General features: G+C 38.5%; 1 protein-coding gene and 1 pseudogene across 7 annotated transcripts; both read left to right on the plus strand.

Annotated features, from left to right (window-relative positions):
* Positions 1 to 256: 256 nt before the first annotated feature.
* LOC110054016 (tyrosine kinase receptor Cad96Ca-like) lies at positions 257 to 23,181 on the plus strand. Of its 7 annotated transcripts, none has more exons than XM_089294285.1 (19): positions 257 to 339; positions 5,003 to 5,365; positions 8,770 to 9,024; positions 9,541 to 9,807; positions 10,201 to 10,494; positions 12,612 to 12,923; positions 13,120 to 13,155; positions 13,279 to 13,398; positions 14,688 to 14,712; positions 15,602 to 15,641; positions 15,862 to 16,120; positions 16,944 to 17,054; positions 17,416 to 17,606; positions 17,752 to 17,874; positions 18,979 to 19,049; positions 20,116 to 20,156; positions 20,540 to 20,636; positions 21,851 to 21,950; positions 22,528 to 23,181. In XM_089294285.1, the coding sequence occupies exons 2-19, from the start codon at positions 5,161 to 5,163 to the stop codon at positions 22,594 to 22,596; spliced, it is 2,616 nt and encodes an 871-aa protein (XP_089150411.1). In that variant the 5' UTR covers positions 257 to 339; positions 5,003 to 5,160; the 3' UTR covers positions 22,597 to 23,181. The 7 variants fall into 7 exon arrangements, 5 of the variants coding, with proteins under 5 accessions (XP_089150411.1, XP_089150412.1, XP_089150410.1 ...); XM_089294284.1 differs by lacking the exon at positions 257 to 339 and adding an exon at positions 3,460 to 3,688; XR_016208629.1 differs by lacking the exons at positions 257 to 339; positions 22,528 to 23,181 and adding an exon at positions 3,457 to 3,688 and having other exon boundaries at positions 18,965 to 19,049; positions 21,851 to 21,933.
* Positions 5,795 to 7,443, plus strand: LOC149109392 (uncharacterized; annotated as a pseudogene).
* Positions 23,182 to 26,161: the final 2,980 nt, after the last annotated feature.

Genomic DNA, 26,161 nt, shown 5'->3' on the forward strand with positions numbered 1-26,161 from the left:
AATGCTGTCATCCCATTTTAGGGGGTAGGGGTAGGACAATTTCTATCCTAATACGTAAGGCTCCGTAAGGCTTGGAACCACTGGGAGCACACAGTCAATCGTGTTGAGTAGGAAGAGATTAAATTAAGAAATGAAAAGAATGAATAGTTTACCATTGCCCCTGTTGTTATCTTTTACTCGACCACCGCTACCTACATGCCCTGCGTAATACTGTAACGCTAAACTCGTACCTAGGTCTTTTCGCGCTGTGCAATTATTTTTGGTTTACATGTAATACAGTGGGCTATCCTCGGGGAAATGGGTAGTGACCGCTTAATGGGGCTAGCCGCTTAAATAGAGGTTGGTGTACCTTAAATATTTAATTTTTCACTATCGGGTTATAAATTTCTTGGTGAACATGGAGTCAATTCAAGACAATCATGATAGACGTGTGTTTGAATTATCACTCGTCATGGATCTTCAGTTTCAGACTCTTTATATCTGCCGTCGCCCTTTCCAAAACAAAGTTTTTAAATTTTGGGTGGCCGCTTAATAGGGGTAAAGACAATAATGAAACCCTTATCGGAACGACCAGATGGTGGCCGCGGAGGTAACCGGTCAATAGGTGTGTTATTTACAATATTTTACTGACAATAATTTTGGACTGTATTGAGAACAGTCCTCTATTTTCTGTTACAAACATACTAATGCCTCGCCACTAGGCAAACAAAATACACCATATAAAATGGCATGGCCAGGGCTATTTACTCCCGTAATTACTAATTAAATTTAGTCTGTTTTTCTCACGAATTAGACACGTTGTGATTTCCTATCTTTATTTCAGCTAGTTCTTGCTTCATTGATCTATAATTTGTTTATGGCGATTTTTTTAAAATTCTAGTAAGTACAGGCACTAGCTTTATGACCTGTTGTCTGAAATATCAGAACGTACAACAAACGTGATTTGGACCGAGGCCACGTACACTATAAAATACGATTATATAAATATACACATATTGTTATATATATGAACAAACAGATGAACAATGATTAAATTGTTTCACTTATCCTGAGAGTGCTCTACACAAAATAGATCAAAATGTGTAGCATATGCCGTGACAACATTGCGTGACGAACAAATAACGGCTATAGATTGTTCTGCGCCGACACGCTTATCAGCAATGATCAGCAATGATCAGCAATCGATCAAACATAATATTTTGGCGCAGTGCAAAGCAAGCAACTATCTTCAAATGACTCAGCCGTTTTTGACTTAGATGCAGTGATGTTCATATGCACAGAAAGATGGTCACAGATTCATGGTATTCGACCAATAATAGGTTGACAGTAGGCGATGTACATGGGCCGTTAACCTTGTGTAAACAAAAGCAAACTTCTGCTTTATGTACGACGAATGGTGAGAGATCGACTGGAAACACGTCAAATCGGCTTTGGACCTGCCTTTTACAACAAATAAGGTTAGAACATTTCGAAATTATCAGCTCTACGTCTATTTCAACTTACTATAGGTCAAGTCATGTAGCGCATGCTAAAATATACGTCTAACCCGTAAATTGAAATTTGACGACGGATGGTGAAATATTTGCATTTTTGACGTACTTTGAAAAGCTCTCGCGTCACTCACAATCATTTGCACAAAGAAATTTTTACAGGAATCTGTAGACCATCCTTCTGCGATTCAACCACTAGAAGCTTAATCCATTTGAAGGTTTCGCACATGGTGAAAATTAATTATATTCACGAAGTACTTTTACGTGAATGAAATACATGTCTTCGAAATTTAATTATTTTGCACCCAAAAAGACAGCGCAACGTTCCCTAAAATCATCCCAGTACACATTTAAACATTGCACAAAAATATTTGAGTGTTTTAAATACGGAAGAATGATGAAGTTTTGCATGCGAGGCTCTCAAACTTACTTAATAAAATGGTACGTCCAATGACGATTTTAACGGAATTTGGTAATTCGCCTATTTCTTTGAAATAAAACGATATTTTGCCAAAAAAAACTATCCAGTAGTTTTTGTCATGCCTTAGCCTACCTACCATAAGAATATCAGCGAAATCGAATTTTCGACCCTTGCCGCGAAATTAAGAATTGGTCTGATTTTTACAGGCAGGCACTCTTAATAGTTACAAATATTTCGGGATTAAATTTCCTATAGAGGGAAAGATCAATGACTTCGTCTATTTTCAAGATGAAGGAGGAAAGAGGGCCGCCTCTTGAGTCTTATGGTAAACGTTTTTCTCACATCTCCTCACCCACCAACATATCTCTTGAGATCTTTTTGCAATAAGACGCTTCAACAGCTAACTTTATCGGTATCTAACTAGATATAGAAATGGTCAGAGGAAGAAACCGCTTTCATGTAAGTTTCAAAATGCGTTTATAGCATAGTTAACAAAGCCATTCTATCAAATTCAGTTCTCGAACAACCCTAACGCTTTTGTCATGCTCTCCAAAAACTGAATCAGGCTGGTGAATACAATTTCACCACGGATATTTTCTCCTAAGAGCAAGTCTGGGACAAGATTAGCCTGCGACTTTACGATACTTACCGAGAGAATTGATCGGCCGGAAATTTAGTTCCAAAGTTCCTTTAGGCACTGGATTTGCTATACTTCTTTTCTTAGTTTGATAAAAATTCAGTATGTACAGTCAGTAAGTATCTGCCGACAGACTCAAGAGGTAACAGATTAAAGTGCCTTCAGAGATGTATTTGACTACGTTCCAGTTAAGATTTATCTTAATGATAATAAAGTTATCCGTAAAAATCTCAATTTACAGAATAACCAAAGAAAAGACTCCGCGCTCTACCGATTGGTTCTGAGTGAACTCACAAGTTTGATGATATTCGTCCAATAAAGTTGAACGCAGCGGTTACCCCATTTTTAAACCTCGACTGCGAGAAATCTAGATAGTAATTCAGTTTATGTCAAACATCGAATTAACATACAGATTTATCGAGTAACTCCATACAGTTTTTATTCCTTTTCGCTCTTGTGGCATCGCACCGGTTGTGTCAGGAAAGTTTCCCGACGTTCATCACGTCTCCCCAGTTTTCCCGACTAAGCCCTAGTTGGCACGGCAATATATTTTTCATTCAACTCAGCTCCGATTTTGCTAGAAAATGTCCAAAAATAGAAGATAAATCGGGGAAATCCTTCTCTAAAACTTGGCCATCTATAGATTAAAGCTGCTGAAAAACTTGATACTAAAGAGTGAAAACTCTATGCAGACCCCGAGGATTTTGCCGAAACAAAAATCAACAACTCACACCCCGAAAACGGCGGAGAAAACAATTTTGTTCGTAACATCGTTGTCACGTACATAAAGGGCAAATATAGCTAAATATACTGAAACCAGAATTATGAATCAGTTCCACCTCTAGTACAGACCACTGTTTATGTCATTTGACGGAGGCGAGTACCTTACGTAACTACTCAAATAAAGGTTACAGATGACATCTCACTGATTGATTTTTGCAACAGAAATTTAATATGGCGGCGTTATAGACGCTTGGGTGCAATCTGTTTGCTGGCGGCGGCAAATACAGCTCTTTAAGCGACTGTGTTAGCAGCATTTGAGGCATACTGGGAGTTTACAATGGTTTAACATGATGGTGGAAAACTTTCTTTCGTTAAGTTTCTTTTATGTGATCGTGATTCAGATACTTCCGCACACAGGTACGTCAGGGAAAGTTTGCCACATTTGTTACATAGACCAGCTTATTTAGAATGATTTACGATTCAGCAAATCGCATAGGTTTAAGTGCGAGACAATGGCTTAACTGACTGACCGAATCGAGACAGTGAATGGTATCATAAACGTTTTAATGATAAATGACTGTTTTAAACAATACAGGCTGACGTGACAATCAACTACTTGAATATATAAAAAGTTAAAGCAAAGTGCCCCGTTGAACTAATTACAATGTTGAATATAAAACTGCGTGTAGGTGTCTTCTCTACCAAACAGGCCAGGAATCCTAGTTTAAAGTATATATGACAGATACTTTTCTATTTAAGTGATGGAATGTAAATGAGATCATGATGTGGAAATCGAAAAAAACATTGCATGTAGTCGACATAGCCTGACTAGTCCTAGGCCCTAACCCGCCTCGGTTCCTGACCCAACCGGAAGTGAAATTTCACTCTTTCAGATGGCTAAACCGCGGAGAAATAAACAATGAAATCCAATTTGTTTTTCGGTTTTCATCTCACGATCTCATGTAGATTCCATCAAGCAAATTTAAAAAAATATATGTCCGACACCTTTAAATGGTAGACCATTGTTTTTTGTTACATCATAAAGAAACATTATTCCACCTCTCTCGCATGTATTGAATTTATAATAGAACTTCTACTGCCTTTGATGGAGTTAAATCTGACATTAGTATTTTCCCTGACCTTTCCAAAGCTTCTAATGCGGAAGGTCGTGCTGTCCTGTTTGAAAAGCTCGAAAATAGCGTAACAAGTTGTTCAGCGCTAGACTGGGTAAAAAAAAACTACTTTTCAAACGGATTTCAGTATGTACAATTTAATGAGTGATTTAAGAATCACTCTTTTATAGAGTTTAATTTCAACGAGTGTTTTATTTTTTGTTTTATTTTTGTTTTCTTTTTCTTTTTCATTGCTCGAGTGTTCTGAAATTTCCACAGTGTTCTCTAAAATAAATTATTAACCGCTCGGTGGACTTCCAGAATTCAATCTTTATTACAACCACAAATAAAGCAACATGGCCTCTATTTTGAACTACACCACATTTTCTAAAATTGCTCATTTTGTTCTCACTAAGTCAAGGGATTTAAGATATACTTTACTAAAATAATACAAATGAGACGTATCACCAGTACCGGACATGAATTGAGAACTGACAACCAGACACTGTTACGTGCGGCCTAAAACGAAAGTCCTGACTACCAAAAACCCAAAATTCAATTATTGTTATTTTTAATTTTCTGTTACATGTAACTGTCTGCTGTTTATTTTTTTTTTTAGAGGAAGCTGTAAGTTTCACAAAAGAACCAGACAACCCAAGTTACGTCAAGAAGGGAAACAATGCCACACTTGTATGGGACTACAATGTTACTGATAGACAGACAGAGCTCAAGGGTATCATCTGGGCAGTATACTTCAATAATCAGTTTAAAAATTTGATGGCAGAGTCAAAGAATGGTGACAGAGTAATTTCCTCTGGCATGCCATCGGCTTACATTGGAAGAGTAGGCATTGAAGGGAGAGCTACTCTTGTAATTGAGAATATTACCTCTCAAGATAATGCATTCTTCAAGTGCACTCTCCGAGTAGAGCCAACTTCAGGTCTTCAGAGTCAGATCAGCACCATTAGGCTTATTGTAGCAGGTATGTTTGGTATTATAAAATGTTCGAGTAATTGCGCGCGCTGTGATTGGTCAGTTCGAGTTCATTATAGCTCCATAAAGCACTCTGCTTACGTCACGCGCGTGCATTATAACTCAACATATGCACGCAAGCTACGTCACGAAAATTTTGCCCTGGACAAAATTTGAGAATCAGCTAGTCCGTCCGCCATTATGGCTGAAGAATTTCCACGGTTTCAACTCGGGTTCGAATTCCTGAACGCCGAGAAAAGTAGCAGCGTTAAGGAGTCTCAAAATGAGGCACCTGTTCCAAAGAAAAAACGGTTTGCAGAACTGACAGAAGCGGAGAGAAACCGGCTTTTGGTGGAAACGCAAGCAAAGTCTACGAAGAGCTCGACAAATTGGGCAGTAAACGCTTTCAAAGGTATGAATTTACGTAAACATAACTACAATCCAATACACATCTCAAACACTAAAACTTAAAACCTGTTTTAATTTAAAAGGCAGAATGACGAAAAAAGCATATTACAATGCTTCCTAAATAATGAGTTATACTGGCTTATCTACATCTTTGTCAACAAAAAGCAACATTTCACTTGTTTATACAATTAAATGTTTTCTAGCAGCTGTTGCGTATATCATTTAACAGTTAACCACTCGAAATACGCTTGCAACACTTAAAGGCTGAGTTGGAAAAAATGTTTTCTTTTCCTAGAATGGGGTGCACAAAAAGTTCCTGTGCTGCCAAAACTAGAGGAAATGAGCGACGAACAACTTGACAACAGTCTGTCACAGTTTTATACAGAAGCACGAAGCAAAACGGGTGAAGAGTACAGCAAGTCGTCCTTAATTACGTTCAGAAATGCAATAGAGAGGCATTTGAACAACCCACCTTATAACAGAAGTTTGAAGCTAAATTCTTCAACGTTTTCAAATTCCAACCGTATGCTGAACGCCAAAATTAAGAGCCTGAAACAGCAAGGGAAGGAAAATGTGCAGCACAAAGAGGCCATGCCAGTTGACGACTTGCAGAAATTGAAAGCTGGTCCAGTATTAAGCCTTGCAAATCCATGGTCTTTGCTGAGAAACGTGTGGTTCCATGTTGTTCTCTACTGGTGTAGAAGAGGTCGTGAAGGGCAGAGAAATTTGAAGCCGACGAGTTTTTCATTTGAAGTAGACGAGCAAGGCAAGCGCTACGTTACTATGACCCACGACGAGACCACCAAAAAACATCCCGGTGGACTTCAAGACCGATCTAGCTTTGAGAAGACGGCTCGTATGTACGAAACAGAGAGTGAGAACGACGGATACCGAGCGCTGAGTTTGTATATCTCCAAGCTGAATCCGAAATGCGAAGCCTTATTTCAGCAACCTCGACGCGACTGGAATGAATCCGCTATCACACCCGAAATCTGGTACGAAAACCGCCCGCTTGGTGTCAACACTCTTGGAAACATGATGAAAGAAATAAGTACAAAGGCCAAGCTTTCCAAAGTTTACACAAATCACTGTGTTCGGGCGACAGCGATAACCTTGTGGTCTCAAGCCGGTTTGTCAGATCGCCACATCTGCCACATTTCGGGACACAGAAACCCGAATAGTCTCCAGCATTACAATTCTCGTCCGTCGTCTATCCAGCTCAGGAAATGTAGTGATGTCTTGTCTACTGCTCTACAAGGGGCCGACCAGACAAAACAGAAATCTCCACAATGCGATGAGCCTTTTAGTCAGCCAAAAGCAGCAGAAGTATCAGGCAGAGTGGTTGAAACGCACAGCCGATCATCCACCACAACGAATCCACAGCGAAATGCTTGGCGGCATGTTCAATTCTTGCACAATCGGTTCAATGCAAATTAATCTTTATCCTCCTCAGAGCAAAAGTCAGTGAACTGGGGAACTGCTTCAGCTTTCGAAGATTCTTTTTGCTGTAATAATTTCTTTAGAACCGTTCTGACTTTTTTTAGAAAACGTTTGTTTCTTGCCACAAAGGGAACGGTTTTACTTTTCATTCAGCATTTAAGCCAATAAAAAGAAAGCATGTACATGTAAGGAGAATACTTATTTTGATTAATTAAAATTCGCAATCCTTTTCTTGTTTAATATGTCTTTATGTTAATGTGGTGGTTTACATTTTATAAAAGAAATAAAAAAACTTGCCCTTCGTGCATTGTTGAGTTATATAAGCACTTGGGAATTTTTAAGAACACTCGAGAAGTGCGAGAAGCACTCGGCTGCGCCTCGTGCTTCTCTATGCACTTCTCTCGTGTTCTTAAAAATTCCCGCGTGCTTATATAACTCAACAATGCACTCGGGCGCGTTTTTTATTTCTATATTATTATTATTATTATTATTGTAATTATTATTATTATTATTATTATTATTATTATTATTATTATTATTATTATTATTATAAACCTCGTTATAAACATGGGCAAGCAAGATGTGCAAGAGTTTTTTTTCTGTAGGTGGCAGAAAATGACCTGCTTTTAACTGGAACTCGAAGTCGTTAAGTGCCACTGCCTGTAAATATGGAGAATGCTATGACAGGCCCGGAAAATTCGAATTTATGTTATTTCGTCAAACAGATTCTTTTGGGGTACTATTTTAAGAAATATGGATTAAATGTTTCAGCGACTCCCCACTTTGTGAAATCTAGGAAAGTTCGAAAAACGGCCGGTCGATGAACCAAGATGGCCGATGGAATATATGCAAACTTGAGCATTTTCAAAAGGCCAGTAAAGAATGAGGGAAACTTGCCTTGATATTATATCCACGCAGTTTGTAATTTATGCTTTTACCATTGGCCGTTTTTATACTACAGCACGCATTATCCGTCCAGAGGGATAATGCGTCCTCGCCGTTTTTATACTAAAGACGCATTATCCGTCTGGACGATCGCGGGCAAACATTTATATTTTGTCTGGTTATGCGTCTTCAGTATATAAAGACGGGCGCAAGACACATTATACGTCTAGACGAACTATCCTTCGAAATGCGTCTTGAATGACGCACTACGAGAAATAGTTCGTCTAAACGCATATTACGCCTTGCGCCCGTCTTTATACTAAAGACGCACAACCAGGCGAACTTCAAATGTTTGCCCAAGTTCGTCCAGACGGATAGTGCATCTTTGGTATAAAAACGGCCATTTCTTTGAGCTAAATATCATCTTTAATTTAATGTTTTGTCACTGCACCGCTTAGGAGCAGCGTGAGGCATCTCTCTAGTCAATGACCATAGCAGTCAACACGACGGCGTTGATGACCAGTCTTGGCACGCAGCCGCAAACACTGCACTTCGTGTCGTATTTTCATTTCTCTTCGCGGTTTTTGGGAAAGAGGTAAAGCGCAGTCTTTTGTGATATATATAATACGCCTTAGCTGTGATCCTTTTTTAACACTGCTCAAAAATTTCCTTTCACCGCAGAAATGCCTGTCATCAGCCCATCGTTAACAAACGGAAGTTACATTGAGGGATCTTCAGTCGATATCAGTTGTAAAGCGACTGGAAAACCAGACCCGCAAGTATCATGGATACGAAATGGAAAAATAAAAAGTTCCGGGAGGAGCTCAGCGTATTTGGCCTTCGACCAAATAAAGAGGACAGATGATGGACTGTATACATGTACAGCTAACAACTTAGCAGGAACACAATCTCACAAAGAGATCTTGGTGGTTCGTTGTGAGTCTGGAATTATTTGATATCAAATCTCTACATCAAGACTTCAACTTAATTTCTTTTAAATGTAATCACTCCTTTTTTTCTCTGTATTCTACTTGAAAAGTTGAGGGAAATTTTCCAAATTTGCGCCCCACCTTACATAACGGATATAAGCAAAGCAAATTAGAGCGGAGTTTCCTTTCGATGATTAGGTTTTGCTTGTTTGCCGACTCAGTTTAAGACAAAACGTAAAGTTTGTTTTAAACACTAACTGAAACAGTTTATAGTTAACCATTTTTAACCTTAGTTTTTAGTTAGTAGTAGTATTTTTGATCCTAGTTCCAGTTTTGAACTCTAGTTTTAGTTTTAAGTTTTTAGCGTTTATTACTTCTGTATTTAGACAATTAATGTATATTTTAGGCTTTTTTAGAGGACCCTCCTAAAAACCACCTCTAGGTGATTGGAGACCTCCTCTTCAAATGTTAATTCATTATCATGATGATTTATTATTTGTCTTTTTCAATATTTTCTTTACAGACCCGGCAAAAATACTAAGTGTTACTTCATCAGCTGCTAAGTCTTGGATTGGTCAGACAGTGACGTTAAAGTGTGTGTCAGACGGCGTTCCTACACCAACACTCACTTGGTACAAACCTGATGGAAATAAACTAAACACATTCACAACTAAAGAAAGTACAGTGGAGGTGTCCTTAAATGATGAGCAAGATTTTGGTGAATACAAGTGTGTCACTTACAATGGCCTTGATCCTTTAAGCGACTTTTCAATGACTCTGGAACAAATACGTAGGTGTCCTTATATCTTTCAGAAATATACAAAGTTTATTGTAAAGAGAGATGACTAAGAGAAAAGTAACTTGTCCCGCCGCAGAAAAGCCCCTTTTATTTATCAACTTAAGATTACTAGTCCACTAAACCACCGACAGCGATCGCAGTTTCATCTTACAAGACAGAATGTTCATAGTAGACATTCCAGTAGATTGAAAATTTAAAACTTAAGGAAATGGGACATATTTATCCTTCGCTATTATACGAATTTCGAGGCTGATAGCCGCAAAAATGACTAATTTAGGCTGTTTTTACTGTTGCCTAGAAGTAAGAGTGAGAGTCAATACATCATTGAGTGAGCACGATTTGAATAAAAGTAGAGATATATGATATAAATCAAATTTCTTTTAGAGAAACCAGGCCCCCCAGTCATCATATCTTCAGGGACAGATATTCAAGCTACTTCACTGACAGTAAAATGGACTGCACCAACTGATGATGGAGGGAGTCAAATCACAGCATACCGAGTGGTCATAATAAAGGGTAGCACTGAGATAAAGAATGTTAATATTTCTGATCCTGGAATAACCAGTCTGTCTGTTGGAGATTTGGAGAGAGATACTGAGTACAACGTGAGGGTGTTTGCCAGAAATGCTGTCTTTGAAGGTACACCTGGGCAAAAGACTATCAGGACAAAGACTAACGGTGAGATATCTATTGATTTTTATTAACAGAGTATTTCAACTTAAAGATATTCACTATCATACAACAGCTCTACGTGGTAATTTGTTTTTGATGCAAAGATATCACTAAAACTACACAGTCCATCAGGGCCCATGTTAATATCAGGTCCTGAAACTTCTAAAAGGGCCATCTTGATGTAAATTTAATAAATAGAGGATATTACATGGCCGCTTGGAGATACGAGATTTCTCTTCGAGTGTTGAAGAATATTTCAACACGAGAAGAGAAATTTCGTTTCTCCAAGTGGCCATGTAATGTTCTATTTACTATATAAACTCCAATAAAATCCCAAGCCATTTTAATTTCGCTGCGCAAGGCGCCATTTATTACGTAACCATAGCAACGGTGATCCTTTCACATGTGAGGATAACATGTTATTTTCAGGTGAGAAGATACCACGTTTTCGCGCGAAAGCTCACCTGGTATTTTATTAGTTTGCATATAATATAAAAGGTGTCTATCTTTCTACCTATCTTTCTATCTGTCTGTCTGGTTATTTATCCGTCTATCTAATACATTTAACTAAGCCTTAACCGCCGACCGGTTACCTCAGTGGTAGAGCACCGGACTAGCATGTGGGAGGTCGCGGGTTCAAACTCCGGCCGCCCCAACACTCAGCGTCTTTAAATAATTGAGGAGAAAGTGCTGCCTTTGTAATGACATCTGCAAATGGTTAGACTTTCTAGTCTTCTCGGATAAGGACTATAAACCGTAGGCCCCGTCTCACAACTCTTCATAATTAATTCTGTGGGACGTAAAAGACCCACACACTGATCGAAAAGAGTAGGGGACGTAGTTCCCGGTGTGGTGGTCTTCTCTCGTCTGATGGTTAGATGCTCGGAGATATTAGCTGCACAAGCTACTCTGAAATCCGAGGGTAAATAAAGTAATGTATGTAAGGCTAAAAACGGAGCCCCTGGGCCGGGTTGTTTAAAGCTCGATTAAGCTAACCCAGGATAAGCGAGAATTTTGATTTGCGTTTTGTCACTTTGCGGTGAGGTTTTCTGTTTATGTTGTTTGGCATTCTGTTTTGAGTTTGAAAAATCTAAAACTGCACAAAACAAAAGCAGTAAAAATATTTGTATGTAAGAAAAATTTATACTTTGGTTAAAATACTGGGTTAGCGTTAACTGGCTTCCGAACAACCCAAACTCAAATATCATATCATCTAAACTTGAGCCCGCGATATGGTCACTTGATAGTGGTCAGCGGATAACTTGTTTTGACAGGTGCCAATTGACCATAATACGGATGTCCAATATCAATGAAGTACGCGATAAACTAAGGCTGCATGTCTCTGTCAAACTACAGTAGAACCCCGGTAACTCGAACTCTGAAGGGAAACGAAAAACAGTTCGACCTAGCGGGATCGATTGAATATCCAACTCAGTTGCCATGTTAATAATTGATAGTTTACTGATTGTTCAGCACTTCAGTATACTGTGACAGCTAAAGACACCGCATCCGGTGTGACTCATAACATCGGGAAATGACTCTCAAATATATGAACGGTCGGTTGCACTAATTAAAATTAAGTTGCTGTGGTGTTAGTTTTGAGTGTTTTTACCGACTACACGACAAGGAAAGCTAATGGGATGACATCCCTGGTGAGTTACATAAACCAGAATTCGAGTTATCGGGGTAAATTTTTATCAAGGAAAACGAAATTTAGTTCGAGTTAGTGGGGAATTCGAGTTATCCGAGTTCGAGTTAACCGAGTTAAGAATGAATGAAAAGTGGGGTCAAATCCTAGGAAAATGGGACTCGGTTCGAGTTAGCGGGGGAGTTCGAGTTATCCGAGTTCGAGTTACCGGGGTTCCACTGTATTAGCCGGAATATGGCCGTCATCTTGCGCGACTCCGTCGTCGCCATCGTCGTGCGAACGCGCCCACGAGCAATACCGCTAGCCAAGAAAATCAATTCATGTGTTTCCTTTTCTTTCCTATATGAGTATGGAGCCCGGAGGGCCGCCGAAGCTCCGCTATTATTTCGCAGAAAGCGATATTACAGTAAAAATGCTTTGAACTCATTTGATCCAACTAGTTGGAAACAATTTGCTGAATAACTTTATCACTTAGGAATTCCCGAGACACCACAAATTAAAGACTTCCCTGCCGAGATACACAGCGATGAAGTGGTCATAAAATGGACAAAGCCAAACAGCAATGGAGCGGACATCACACAATACACTGTGTATATTCGAAACGTTACCAGTGATGATACCGTAAGAGACTGGAGAAAGATTGAGGTCATTTATGATGTCTCTATACTTGAATACGTCGTCGCACTTGAAAAAGGCCAGCAGTATGAATTTTTGGTTACGGCAACTAACAAATATGGAGAAAGTTTGAAAAAACAGCAAAACATAAAGAGAATCAATGTTTTGGAAGGTAAAGTAATGGCTTTTTTTCTTTTTCTGGATTAGTTATGTAACTCGCTAGTTAAAATGAAATTTTTGTTTTTCGTAACAACTAACTTGGAATTTAATGTTGTAGTGGTTACGGACAGGAACAGTGGTTATTACTGTCCTTAAACGCGGGTACATTCTTGAATACTAGTTTTATGTCTGTTTTCCTGTTATTTTAGAGTCCAATAGATCGACTGCGAACCAGAATCAAACAGGTAATAAAACAATTCGGTGTATATATTTAAAGACATAATTTATTTGGCAAGACTTGTTTGGTAAGACGTGACCAAAAATATGCTCCTATTTGTCGCTTTAATTGTAAATGTTATCACCCACAGTTGTTAGATGCGATAAAGAACTGGAGATTCTTCACGCTGGTTATCTCAGTATTATAATCCTATTGGCGATAATCATTGTTGTTATCAGTGTTATCCACTGGAGAATACGTCGAGGTCCAGGTATGGTAAATATATGTTATTTGCCGGCTTATGGTTGGTCCGTATAGTGAAACACTGTGACCGAGGTCTTGAAAATGCTGCCCGGGGCCGCAGGCCGAGGGCAGCATTTTCAAGCCCGAGGTCACAGTTTTTCACTATACGTACCGACCCTAAGCCGGCAAATAACCTATTTATTTTTTTCCTGCGGTAAATTGGCTTACGAGCAGGTTTGTCTACGCAACTTTCTAATTGAATTTCCTAACTTGCCGTGTACAAACCATCGCAAAAACTCTAACGAGTGACCGAGCAAGTAACTCAGATACTAGACATAGAAAGATATAAACTCGACTGCAAATGACTTTTTTCGCTTAAAATTGTGCGGGGAGAGAAACACAGGATAACGCGCCATTACAACGCCGAGCTACAAACAACCAAACAAACTCTCACAACTTCAAAATACTCTATTGAATTTACTAACAGTGACTTTCCTTGCCATTTAAAAGTGAATAGAGCTAAACCTTCATTGATTAATCGTCGATGGAAGTGTAAAAAGGGCGGAAGATTGACGATTACCGCCAGTTCACTCGATCAGGAAAATTGACCAACAGGACAATTTCACCCGCGCTGTTTCCCGCCGTTACCGTGATCGTACTCAGAGATAGGAAAATCCGGACTGCGTTAAGAACAAATCAGATTGCAGGATTCGTTACCGTGCCCTATTGGCAAAAAGTCACACTTATTATTTAGTTTCTAGACACGCGCTACCGAAATGGAAATTAACAAAGTTATTTAGCCGTCGAAGTGAGATGAGCTGGAGATGAGCTCGGCTGGAAGCATACATAAATGGACAAATGGAATTCCATTTTTTTCTTCACACTGGACTAAATTAGTGGTGTTGTGTGTCTACCCGAGGTAGAAACTTTGAAAGGGCCCTATAAATAACTGACACTCAGTTTTCACTACTCTTTTCTGCTGTTCATCTCGTGAAATCTCTAGCCTTTTATAAACCTTGAGCCGGATAGCATCAATTTTAAGTAAAGCCTCCCTAAAGTCAATTCTAATGTTACCCCGTACAGTCCTGATCCAGTTATCCTGGCTGATCCCAACGTGTGCAGGGAGAAAAAAAGGTATGAGCCTGACTGATATGTTTGCATGTAAGCCCTTAATACAGTCCCAGAATTAAATCATTTTTTGAGGTATCAGGAGATGTATACAAAACTTGAAAAATAGTATTCTCAAGTAGGCCATTTTTTCATTAGTTATTTGTCTTTTTCAGCACATTTTTTGTTGTTGTTGTTGTTGTTTTTCAGTAATTTCTAAGCGGCGTGAAAAGCGGTGAGTATAACCGTCAAAGTTCAGCAGTTTTCCCTAGACATAATAGCGCACGCTACGATTGCCTGCCAGAAGTCAGTATATTAGTTGCACGTGCAAAAATGACGCAAGTAACGCTTAGAAAAAACGAAAGCAACTTCAGTATTTGAAACGCGTTAAATCATTTTGGCATACGTAGCGATAGTTTCAAACTGTTTTCAAATATGTGTTTAAGCGTACGATCAACAAAATATGACAAAAAATGTCGTTAAACAAGGGGTAAAAAAGTTCTTAGTCACTCTTGGTTTCTCGCACACGATACATGGCGCATGGCGTCACATGAGCCTGTACTTAAATAAAAGTTATGCGCAGTCTTTGATCGAGGATCGGGTTGAATCGCGTTTAGAGATAAAATTTAAAAAAGATCTGTGAGACAGATTTTGAGTTATTTGTGAAACAGGCAAAATTTCAAATTTTCTTAGTTTGCGAAAAATCTGTGTTACAGATTTTTATTTTACTTTGCGGGGGAATGTTTAATCAGAGCCAATTTCTTATTCCTGAAAATTTTGAGGTGGGGTCAAAGGTGTAGATTTTGAGAAAAACGTCTTTTAACCTACTAGCGCCCAGTCTCTCCGTAGGTACTCGTTCTTTCATTTTGGCCATTTGTTGACATTTAAATTGTTCAAGTTTCACATAGAATGGTAAAAGACTCGGACAAACAGTAAATAGAGAAAGGTAAAACATTTTGGAACATTTTTGAAAAGAGTTCGAAGTTGGGCTGTTGTAATCCATCAAAACTGTAGTAAACCACCTTAACTGACAGCTCCAGGAAGCAATAGCTATTCATGACTATTTACACCACCAACACGATACTTAAAAGGGTTTAAAATGAAATCATGTTTTCTAATTCCAGCATTAGCAGATCCTCATTAAGTGCAGATTGCATTGAGATGGTAAGCCCTTCTTTCAATGTGTCTCTCGTTATGGACTAGGAGAAAATATCGGTTTTATTACATTACCATTACAAATGAGTCAGAATAAACCAAAAATGGAATTTTTTTCTGACACTAAAATGCCTTCGTATCATTTCTAGGTATCCACCTCAGCTTCTATCGCGTTGATAAAGGTTGTTTAGCGGTATAACTTCGTAATTTGTTTTACGTTCCCTTCAAGAACACTGTTGACCACCACGCAGCAGAAGTTCAGTCCACAGAAACAATTGATGTTACCAGCATAACCTACGAGATTCCTAACAGTGGTGGAGATTACATGCCCCTTCATCCTTCAACAAGAAGCTGGGAGATCAGTCGAGAGCAAGTGGATATCATTAAAAATATCGGAAAGGGAGCTTTCTCTCAAGTCGCTAATGCAACAGCTAAGAACATCTATGGCAGCCAAGGTGTCATAACTGTGGCTGTGAAAATGTTGAAAGGTTATGGAAAATTATATATTTTAACCTTATGATTAAAGCTCTTATTATATGGCTTTGGTTTGAAGCCGATATAACGTGCGCTCTTATTGGCTAATTCTAGGGCATTATTCTCCCATGATGCCCAAGTGCCGATTGCGATTTCCTGAAAATTGTAGCGGCTTTCAACGATGAGAAACGAGGAACACTCTGCGAATGACTCCTATTACCCTGACGAGCTTCAATTTTAGGAGAGCACAGCGAACCCATAGCATTAGATTATGAACGAGTAGTTGTTGAACAGGACAAAGGAAACAGCCAGGGCGAAATTGGAACTTCCGTCATAGAGCCATACAATAAACTACTTATCAACGTCCAACGTTCAGTCTTCACGGGAAATTTCTCAAACCTCGGCCTTGCAGCATACTGCGGTTTGCGATTTCCCCGTAAAGACCTCATTCTCGGTTAATAAGTAGTTATTGATATCCCCCTGACTTTGTCTTTTGTAAGATAGCGGTTCTTCGACCGATTGATTTAATTGGTTGTCTGATGACTGACTGACTGACTGACTGAAGGACGGACGGACGGATTGACGAACAGACGGCCTAACTCACTGCTTGCTTGCTTTCATTTTTGCATGACTACCTAACTGACTGACTGACTGACTGGTCGATCGATCGATCGATCGATTGATTGATTGATTGATTAATTCATTGACTGACTGACTGACTGATTGATTGATTGATTGATTGATTGATTGATTGATTGATTGATTGATTGATTGACTGACTGACTCATATTCTTACTTTTGCTAAATTTTTAGTTTTAATTTATTTACCTCAAGTAGAAAACGCTCCTGAATCAGATAGGAAGGACCTGCTCTCAGAGCTCGAGCTCATGAAAAAACTGAAGCCTCATCCTCACGTGATCAAGCTGATTGCATGTGTTACCGAGTCGGGTAAAGAAAATATTTCTTTATGTAATGTCACATGGCTACGTCAATTAACAATCAGGAGTTGAGTTCAGTAATACAATATGCATTTGGCGATTATAATAAAAAGTTTATCAGACGTTAGCTTTATGAAAACGCACACACTGAAATCGCTAACAGAATATCAATCAATGTCTAAGATTGAACATTTAAAAGTGAAGTATATACACATATGCCTTAGTATTTTCCGTATGTTTGCCATGTACTCTCTCTTTCCGTTCCGGCACTCTCAAACTTTAGGTTAAGGTCCCTGCAGTTTATGGAGATTGTTTCTGTAGTCATTTTATACTTGAACTTCATAAGGTAAGGGCATTTTCCTTTATTTTAGATTTGTTACTGGTCCTTATTGAATACGTGCCGTACGGTGATCTGCTGGGTTATTTGAGAAAGAGTCGTGGGCTCAGTGACACGTATTTTAATAACCCGGATAGAAAGCCGGAAACCAACCTTACTTCAAAGCAGTTGATGAGGTTTGCCCGGCAGATAGCTGACGGGATGGCTTATTTGTCGTCAAGAAAGGTAAAAGCATCTCTACTAATTGCTATTCTATGACTACTAAAGGTATCTCAAACCTGGAAAAAGACTTACAATACAAAAACAGGACAACAAATCAAGCACATGTAGCCATGACGGTAATTTTGAAATAATCACATCTTTACTTCAGATAATCCATCGTGACTTGGCGGCCAGAAATGTTCTTGTTGGTGAAGAAGAGAAATGCAAGGTGACAGATTTTGGGATGGCGAGGAATGTTCAGCAAGATGATATTTACACCAAACAAAGTCGAGTGAGTATCATATATTTACTGAGCTTCCCAAAATAATTATCTTTATCAAATCCCAAAATAATTATCCTTATCAAATCGATTCCAAAGAGTCAGACTGGGGAACACACTTTCGAATTGGCAATCTATATCTAATGGTGTGCCACAGGCATCTGTCCTCGGCCCATTATTATTTAACATCTCTATGGACGATCTTTTATATGTTATTGAGAAGAGCACTCTTTCCACTTACGCTGACGACACTCAAATCTTTTACGCTGACAATGAACTCTCCAAAGTTGAAGAAACAATCAACAATGATCTTATCAGTGCTGATATATGGTTTGCGCGAAATAGTATGAAGAGGAACATTTCAAAATACCAGGTGATGGTGCTGGGAAAAAATAAAGGAACTGATGATTCAGTTTTCAAGTGTGAAGAGTCACAACTTCCCATATCCAACAAAATGGAACTTCTTGGCGTGACAATTGATGAGAAATTAAATTTTGAAAAGCACATCGCTAAACTATGTAGAAAAGTCAGTCAACAGATCGCTGTATTAAAAAGGATGTAAAAGCTCTTGTCTTTTGAGACTAGAAGGGATCTTTACAAAGCTTTTATTCTGCCACACTTTAATTACTGCTCCGAAACGTGGCACTTTTGTAATAAGAAGTCAGCTGACAAGTTAGAGATGGTGAACAAACGAGCGCTCCATTTTGTTTTTAGAGATAAGTCCTCGCCTTATGAGGAACTTTGTAAGCGTATCGGTCTCTCAAGTCTTCGTGAACAGCGATTAGCGAAAATATTGTCCACTGTTTTCAAGATACTGGCCAGCAATGCAGGACCAGCAAGTTTACGTGATCTTATAACAGTAAGGTACTCCACTTATAACCTTAGTGGCACCACAATACTGGGCCTGGCTGGCTGGCTGGCTGGCTGGTTGGCTGGCGGGCGGGCGGGCGGGCGGGCGGGCTGGCTGACTGGCTGGCTGGTTGGTTGGTTGGTTGGTTGATTGATTGATAGATATAAAGAAATTTGGTTGATTGGTAGATAGATATAAAGAAATTTCTTTTGTAAAGTCTACCATAGGATAATGCGAAGAAATATAGTAAAGACATTATCTTCCAGGGCCGGTTACCTGTTAAGTGGACTGCTTATGCAGCTTTGTTATATGGAACATACACAACACAAAGTGACGTGTAAGTAATAAACAATCTAATAACATTTGTCGCCTTATTTTGTCCTAACGACCATGGGGATGTCAATTTATTATAACTACGTCATAACCGATTTCATTTTGTTTAACTGCCAACATAAAAATAAAATTAGGCGATAATTTCTAGCTAATTCCTAAGTTCTTGCAAAGCCGTGCGAGGGCCAGTGATCGTGCAATTGAGGAAGGTGGCGACTGGCAATGCAGTGGTGCGCCACGCAGAAGGGTACGAACTGGAACGTATTAGAAACTACATAATGTAAAAAGTAGAGCATTAGATAAGGAAATGGGTGACCATATTAGCTTCGGATTAAATCATTGTTCTTCCACCCAGCCAGAAGCAGATCTTAGTGTTCCAAGTATTCTTTTCAAGGTAGATATTAATGGCAAACTTGCGAATGCAATGTAGTGTCACTTAGCGCTGGTATTGAAAGCCCTAGAGAAGGGAATATTTATATAGTAATTTAATATGCTAGCATTAAAATCATGAATTTCTTTCTGAACGTTATCCATATAAGGAAATGGAGGATCACATGAGGCCAAGGAAAAATTATTGACCTCATTAAAATTGCACCACCGTTGCTTTGGCGACTAAGTAACCTACGAGGCCATAAAAGATGAAAGTGCGTCAAACTTTGAAGTGATCAGACCAGAAGGATGTTTCAGTCATAAAAGAAGAACGAAGGGAAGACACTAATTATAATAACTTTCCAAACAAGAGGTTGAGTTTTTCACGGGATAACCTCGACGTGACGACCACGTGTTTTGTGTTTGAGTTATGAAGACTGTTCACAAGTAAACAACTCTATTATGACATGACTGGTTAATGTTTTTTTAGAGCTTTGAAAAGAAACCGTCATTGAAAAAAATATATTGCCTATTACTTATGAAAGAGCGATTCCTTAAAAGATGAATTCTTGGGAATCACAGTTATTTAACAGAGAACCCGGAAAGGTATCTAGCTCTGCTCAATGCCCTTATTTCCCCAAATACTTCCTCCATACAACTTATTGCAAGGAAGAAGTATTACTTATTGTTTTATTTTCTTTCAGTTGGAGCTATGGTGTTCTATTATACGAGATTCTCACCATAGGTAGGTTTATTTTTACATGTACACTATAAATCTACACGATGCATCACGAAAACTATTTTGCTATTATTGATAAACAAATAGTAACGAGTGAAATTAGGAATAATTTCAAGCACGTTTGGCGAAATACTAGTGATTTTCCGAGCCTTTAGGCGACGGAAATTGATATGATTTTGACAAAACACAAGTGAAATTATTTATTAATTTCACAAGTATACCATTTGATTACCTTTCAATATCATGGGTGACAAATTAGGCTTACAATCTTGGGTTTTTATTTTATTTTGTCGACAAAAATTTCACACCAAACGTTGTCTTTGGCAATAACTTCACATCTGAAATGATAAATTTGTCGCCAATGATATTATCTTCATTTTCATATCCAGGTGGATCTCCATATCCAGGAGTAAACGCTCGACAAATCGCCAGGAAACTTCAGGAAGGATTCAGAATGCCAAAGCCTAAACATGTGGATAACAAACTGTAAATACCTCGCTACATACCTTACATATCTTAATTATCTTGATATCATTATCAAACTTCATCGAGTAAAGCAAAATAATTTACAATTAGAAAAACGTATTTGATACCGCACTCCTAAAAAAAATATATTCGAGTAAGCGCCTGTATAACGCATCGCTATTCAGTGTTTACGTTCAGTCTAATTTTATTCCGAACTGGACAAACTTGACGCTTGCAAGTCAAAGAGTTTTTGTTACTCTAACCCAATGTATGCACTCTCATAGACAACGTTGATGGGCAAAAGCCGGCGAGCATGGTCAAAACCTTTGCGGAATCTCTGGCACACGCTCATAACCCAGCCACATTCTGTTTTGACTATGCTCTGACACGATGCTGTTGTCTCTATGAGAGTAAATAAAACGGCTAATGATCCGAGTTGTAAACAAAGCTGTATAAAGCTAGCAATCGGAAAAAATCTTAAAAGGTTAAAAAGTTTTAATCACCCGTATTAATCATTCATTACTTTACCCCATTTGTATACGGCCACTCAAACAGTCATGTCATCTTCCATTTAAAATTACATCTGCATTCCTGATGTTTATTAAAGAGCAGTTGTTTAGAAGTGTAATTGTCATATATCTGTTAATTTAGACCAGTCATGAAATTTAACCGTCACCCGTTAGTACGGCCAAATTTTCATGGCCGTTTGGTGACAGTTTTACGGGGTTCCACTGTATTGCAGTATTTTTGTGAGCTCCTAGGACTAGTCATAACACAATTGACGGGTAAAAATACACAAACGAACTCTAAACAATAAGGCGCCCAATAAAAGATTTACTTTCCAATCTGTTTTTCATCCTAATTTTAAACTTTTTTTTTAAGTCTTAAGGAAGACTTAAAAAAAGATACAGACAACCTCTTATCTGGTCTCTTATAGTGTCGCCGCCATAGATCGTACAATGCTGGTTGCTCCTCTTCTTTCTCACAGCCACGATTTTCCGAGTATAAAGAAACCGGCGTTGTATGACCTCGACAATTTCTCTAGCACAGTTCTAGTAATGGAATATCGAAACCTTTATTTCGAACAGAAATGCAATTTCCAAAAACATTAATCGCCGTACGTCTGACCATTATATTTTCCAACCTCAGAAACCCCATTAGGACGGTAAACGGTTATGGTGAAGTTGTTATTATTATCGTTCCTTTTGTTGTTGCTAATGATTGCTGTATATTAGATATCAGGTGGTGCTAAAGTGCTGGGAGGAAGAGCCAAAAGATCGACCTACTTTTGTCAAACTAAAGGACACGATGAAAGAAATGGAAAGAAACCACAAGGTAAGCTCAGCTTTACACATTTACTTAAAATACAACTTACCAAAACAATCTTGCATGCAGAGGACCACGCAACCAAGAATTACCCTGCGTGGCTTGATTGTTGCCAGAGCTCTTGCTCAAGCATATGCAAGCATATACACGTACCAGCTGGCAATCTCAATGTAAATAAAACCAAATTTATGGCAAGGTTACCACTATGAGAAAAGGGCATGTATTTACCCATTGCTCTCCAACCCCGCAAGATACTAAAGAAGGTCGTTTTTACCGAAAAACCTTTTCGTAGCTGGAGAAAGAAGTCTTCGTAAAAGCTGCCTTCAAAATTGGCAATAATAATAATAATAATAATAATAATAATAACGAATATTTATACAGGATAGCCCTTCAGTGCAAGAGTACTGTTATCAAAGGGTTCCTGTCTAAATAACATAATATAAGGATAAAAACTAAAATAAGATAAGAATGACTCCGTAACTTATTAATTTTACTGAATTTGTTATGTTTACTTTGTTGTCCCATGTCAAAGAATTTTAATATACGTTCAGTATCACTAATAATATGATTTGCCTTTTTTCTACAGACGTACGTCAACCTCAAAGAATACGACAATACTTTGTACGCAAATGTTGAGGACCTTAAAGCGGAATGACCAATTTATCACATAATTTGTTATTAAGATGTTGATTTTTATAAATAACTTTCCCTCCCCGGACAGTCCCAATGAAACTGATTCACCTTCTAACTCCCTACACCCTGTTCTAACTAAATAACAGTTGGGTACCCCTCCTATTTGACTTTTATGACCATGATGCAACAAAGGGTTTTTGTTTTGAAAAACCCCTCTCTCCCGCTCCCTTCCGATGGGCATCCCTGATATAACCTTATAGCCGGTTTAGAACTCGGTTTTTATGATAATTATGAGGTATTCTTTTGTAAAAATATCACTCTCAATGAGAAGCAGAATGTAATGTCGTTTAAGTCTTATTCTCCTTAAGAGAAACGATTATACATCGAATGGAAAAGTAGCTTTTTGCATCTTATTGACAGAGTTTGGTTATACGTACAGTTATCAACACGTAGTTTTTTGGGATAAGAAAACATCACGTCGTCAAAGTTAAGGCTGTTAACGAAATTTAAATCGCGTTTTAGCCGAGTATTTCGAAACAATTAGATAATTCTGTAATAATAATAATAATAATAATAATAATAATAATAATAAACAATTATTGGATGAGGTTTTTGTGATATCCAGAATAATCAAGGTCGAGGCCTTCGGCTTCGGCTGATAACCCTTTCCGAGAAAAATGGAAGTCATGTTTTTGCTTCTTCACTGACGGCAAGCAACACAAAGCGCGCGAACTTGACATGATTACCTCTAGAAATCATACACCGCGGTCATACATGACATGATTACCCGTGACCTTGAGTGTCCTTGACATGATTATTGTACAATCTGCAGTTATGACATCACAGGCGCTGATTTCAAAAAATCACTGTACGCTTTTTTTGGATAACGCAATTGACAAATAAAGAAGCCCCGACTGTGCTCTGTTCTGTTGTAAAGCACGCAGGAAGCGGTAGAGCACGAAAGAAGTGTAGGGGAAAACACGAGACGTAGTCGAGTGTTTTTCCCTACTTCTTGAGTGCTCTACCGCTTCCTAAGTGCTTTACAACAGAACAGAGCACAGTCGAGGCTTCTTTATTTGTTTTATGATGAAGAATCAGATAATTTCCCCACGCATTCGGTTGAATTTTCAAACCAAACTTTATTTTCCAAACGAGCAAAAGTCGCGTTAGCCGTTCACTGTTCTCTGATAAAGCACGCTAAAATAAGCCAATCACAATCCTTGTTAGAATTGTTCAAATAATTTGATTGGCTAACGAAGCGACAGCTGTCAATCACAAACTGGACTTCAGCTAAGCTTTCAGTTTCGAGAAGTTTGAGCGGCTCTCGAGAGAAGAACGATGCCTTCAAAGTTCGCTTTTAAGTTAATTTTTAAATACGGATCTCAAGGCAGGTAAAGGTTTATAGTCCAGAGGAATCCGGCCGTATTGTGGCCCATGAAAACGAGCACTTTTCCAGTGGAAATTACGAAACGCGGAGCTCAAAGCTTGTGGATGTAAATGCGAAATGCCGGGTTGAATTTGAAAGGAGCTACAGTTATTTACGGCTTGTAGCCGCATGCAGCAAGATTGCCCGAACTAGCGTAAAAGTTAGAAAGACTTAACGGCTCCCACTGGTTCTACTTCGAACACAGAAGAGAATATCAGAGCAAGTTTTGCACTGACCACTCGTCGGTTTACTTCGCTGAGATGACCGGAGAACGAGCGTTACTACACTGCATGTAAGTGTTGTTTGAGCAAATGAGCATTTTTAACTGTAAATTTACAAAAATAAAGCTTCTCATCATAAACAGAGACAGTTCAATTGTTTTCTGTCGTTGTTTTACTTCTTAGTATAATTTCTGCCTTCGTAACAAAATTAATGTCTTTATTGAAGCACTGTTTAGGTTGAGAATTTGTGAATTTCGCTACAGCTGTACATGTTTTGTCGGCGGGAATCTAGCAAAACTTGTTATTTTAGTACAGTTTTAACACTACTGTTGCTAACAATGGTCTCTGTGAGCCATATTTACTGCAGAAAAATAGCTCGCTTCCAGTGCGTTTGTCTGAGTCACAGGGGATGTTTAATTTGGGTCAAATTTGTCAAAATTCCGAAGCAAAAATTTGGAAGCCAACTTACCGTCATCAAGCCGTGCTCTGTTCTCTGATAAAGCACGCTGTTTCAGCCAATCAGAGCGCGCGTTATATGGAAACTTTATTATAATTACTGGTAAAACCATTAGTTCTCATTGTGATCCTTAAAATCTACCAAGCAACTACAATCACAAATTCAAATAGGAAAATACAAAGAAAAACTGCAATCGAGAATTCGTTAGAAATTTCTACTAATAATAAAGTTGTCAATTCTAAAATTCTGATCTTTGTATTTCTTGTATATTAGATTTCTGAATTTACAAAGGGTAATGAGGCCCCTCGTAATACTGTCTTGATTGTTCCATAGTTTAGTGCCACTTGCCTGAAATGAACGTTTGCCGGTCTTGGTGTTGAAAAAAGGAGTGGTTAAGTCCATGTTAGTTGACGCGCGAGTTGTGTAACGATGTCTGTTATTGACAAAACGAATATAATGATTAAAGTAATGAGGACACTTTCCATGGATAATATTATGCATAATACACAGTTTCCTTAACTCTATTATGTTACAAATGCGGATCCAGCCTAACCTCTTGAAAAGGCCAACTGAACTTTCATAGATGCGAGCATTTAAAGCTACTCTAGCATAACGTTTTTGAATTCTGAGGAGCCTATTTAAATTATCAATCTAAGTGTTTCCTCACACTGAACAACAATATTCAAAGATTGGATTAATTAAAGCGTTGTACAGCAATTTTCTTATTGACAGATTCAGGTACTTTTTGGCTCTTTTAAAAAGACTGACCCTAGAATTAGTGATCATTTAATCTATATGGTTATTCCAATTAAGATGTTTGTCTATCTTCACGCCAAGCAGCTTTTCGTTGACGGCCTCTTCGATTTCAGTACCTCGCAACGAAAGGTTGAGCAGTGGGTTTGTGCAATGATAAAGCTTTTGCTTGGTTCCAATAAGTAGTAGTTTTGTTTTCTTTGCATTTGGGACCATCCTGGTTAGTGAGAACCAGCGATCCACTTTGTTGAGACTTCCCTGAAGTCCATGTTGGATATGCAAAGGATTGGAATTAGTCATCCATATTGTGGTGTCATCAGCGTAAATATCTATATTGCAATCAGATATTGCTAGTGGAAGGTCATTAATGTACAACAAGAAGAGGGCGGGGCCCAGGATAGAGCCTTGTGGAACGCCTCGAGTGATTGGAACTGCATCAGACAGTGATCCATTGATACAACATCGCTGTGTTCGAAGGTGTAGATAAGATTCAAACCACTGCTGCGAGATATTATCAAAGTGGTGCATATTAATTTTTGACAAAAGTAAGCTTTGGTCTACCGGATCAAAAGCTTTACTAAGGTCCAGCAATACCGCACCTATAACTTCTTTCGAGTCCATAACTTTGAGCCAGTTGTCAGTAAAGCTCAAAAGGACAGTTTCACAGGAATGATAAGGGCGATATGCTGACTGTTTACTATGTAAAAACATGTTCGATGTTAAGTAATCA

This window comes from Orbicella faveolata, unplaced genomic scaffold (assembly GCF_042242905.1).
Source record: "Orbicella faveolata isolate gen_17 unplaced genomic scaffold, um_ofav_v1 contig_25, whole genome shotgun sequence".
Lineage (NCBI taxonomy): Eukaryota > Metazoa > Cnidaria > Anthozoa > Scleractinia > Merulinidae > Orbicella > Orbicella faveolata.

Excerpts from the sequence above, each read along its gene's own strand:
- LOC110054016 (XM_089294284.1), top strand. The coding sequence starts at position 3,619 with ATGATGGTGGAAAACTTTCTTTCGTTAAGTTTCTTTTATGTGATCGTG. Across the intron at positions 16,121-16,943 it reads GGCTGTGAAAATGTTGAAAG|AAAACGCTCCTGAATCAGAT; the intron begins GTTATGGAAAAT and ends TACCTCAAGTAG. Across the intron at positions 17,875-18,978 it reads TTTACACCAAACAAAGTCGA|GGCCGGTTACCTGTTAAGTG; the intron begins GTGAGTATCATA and ends ATTATCTTCCAG.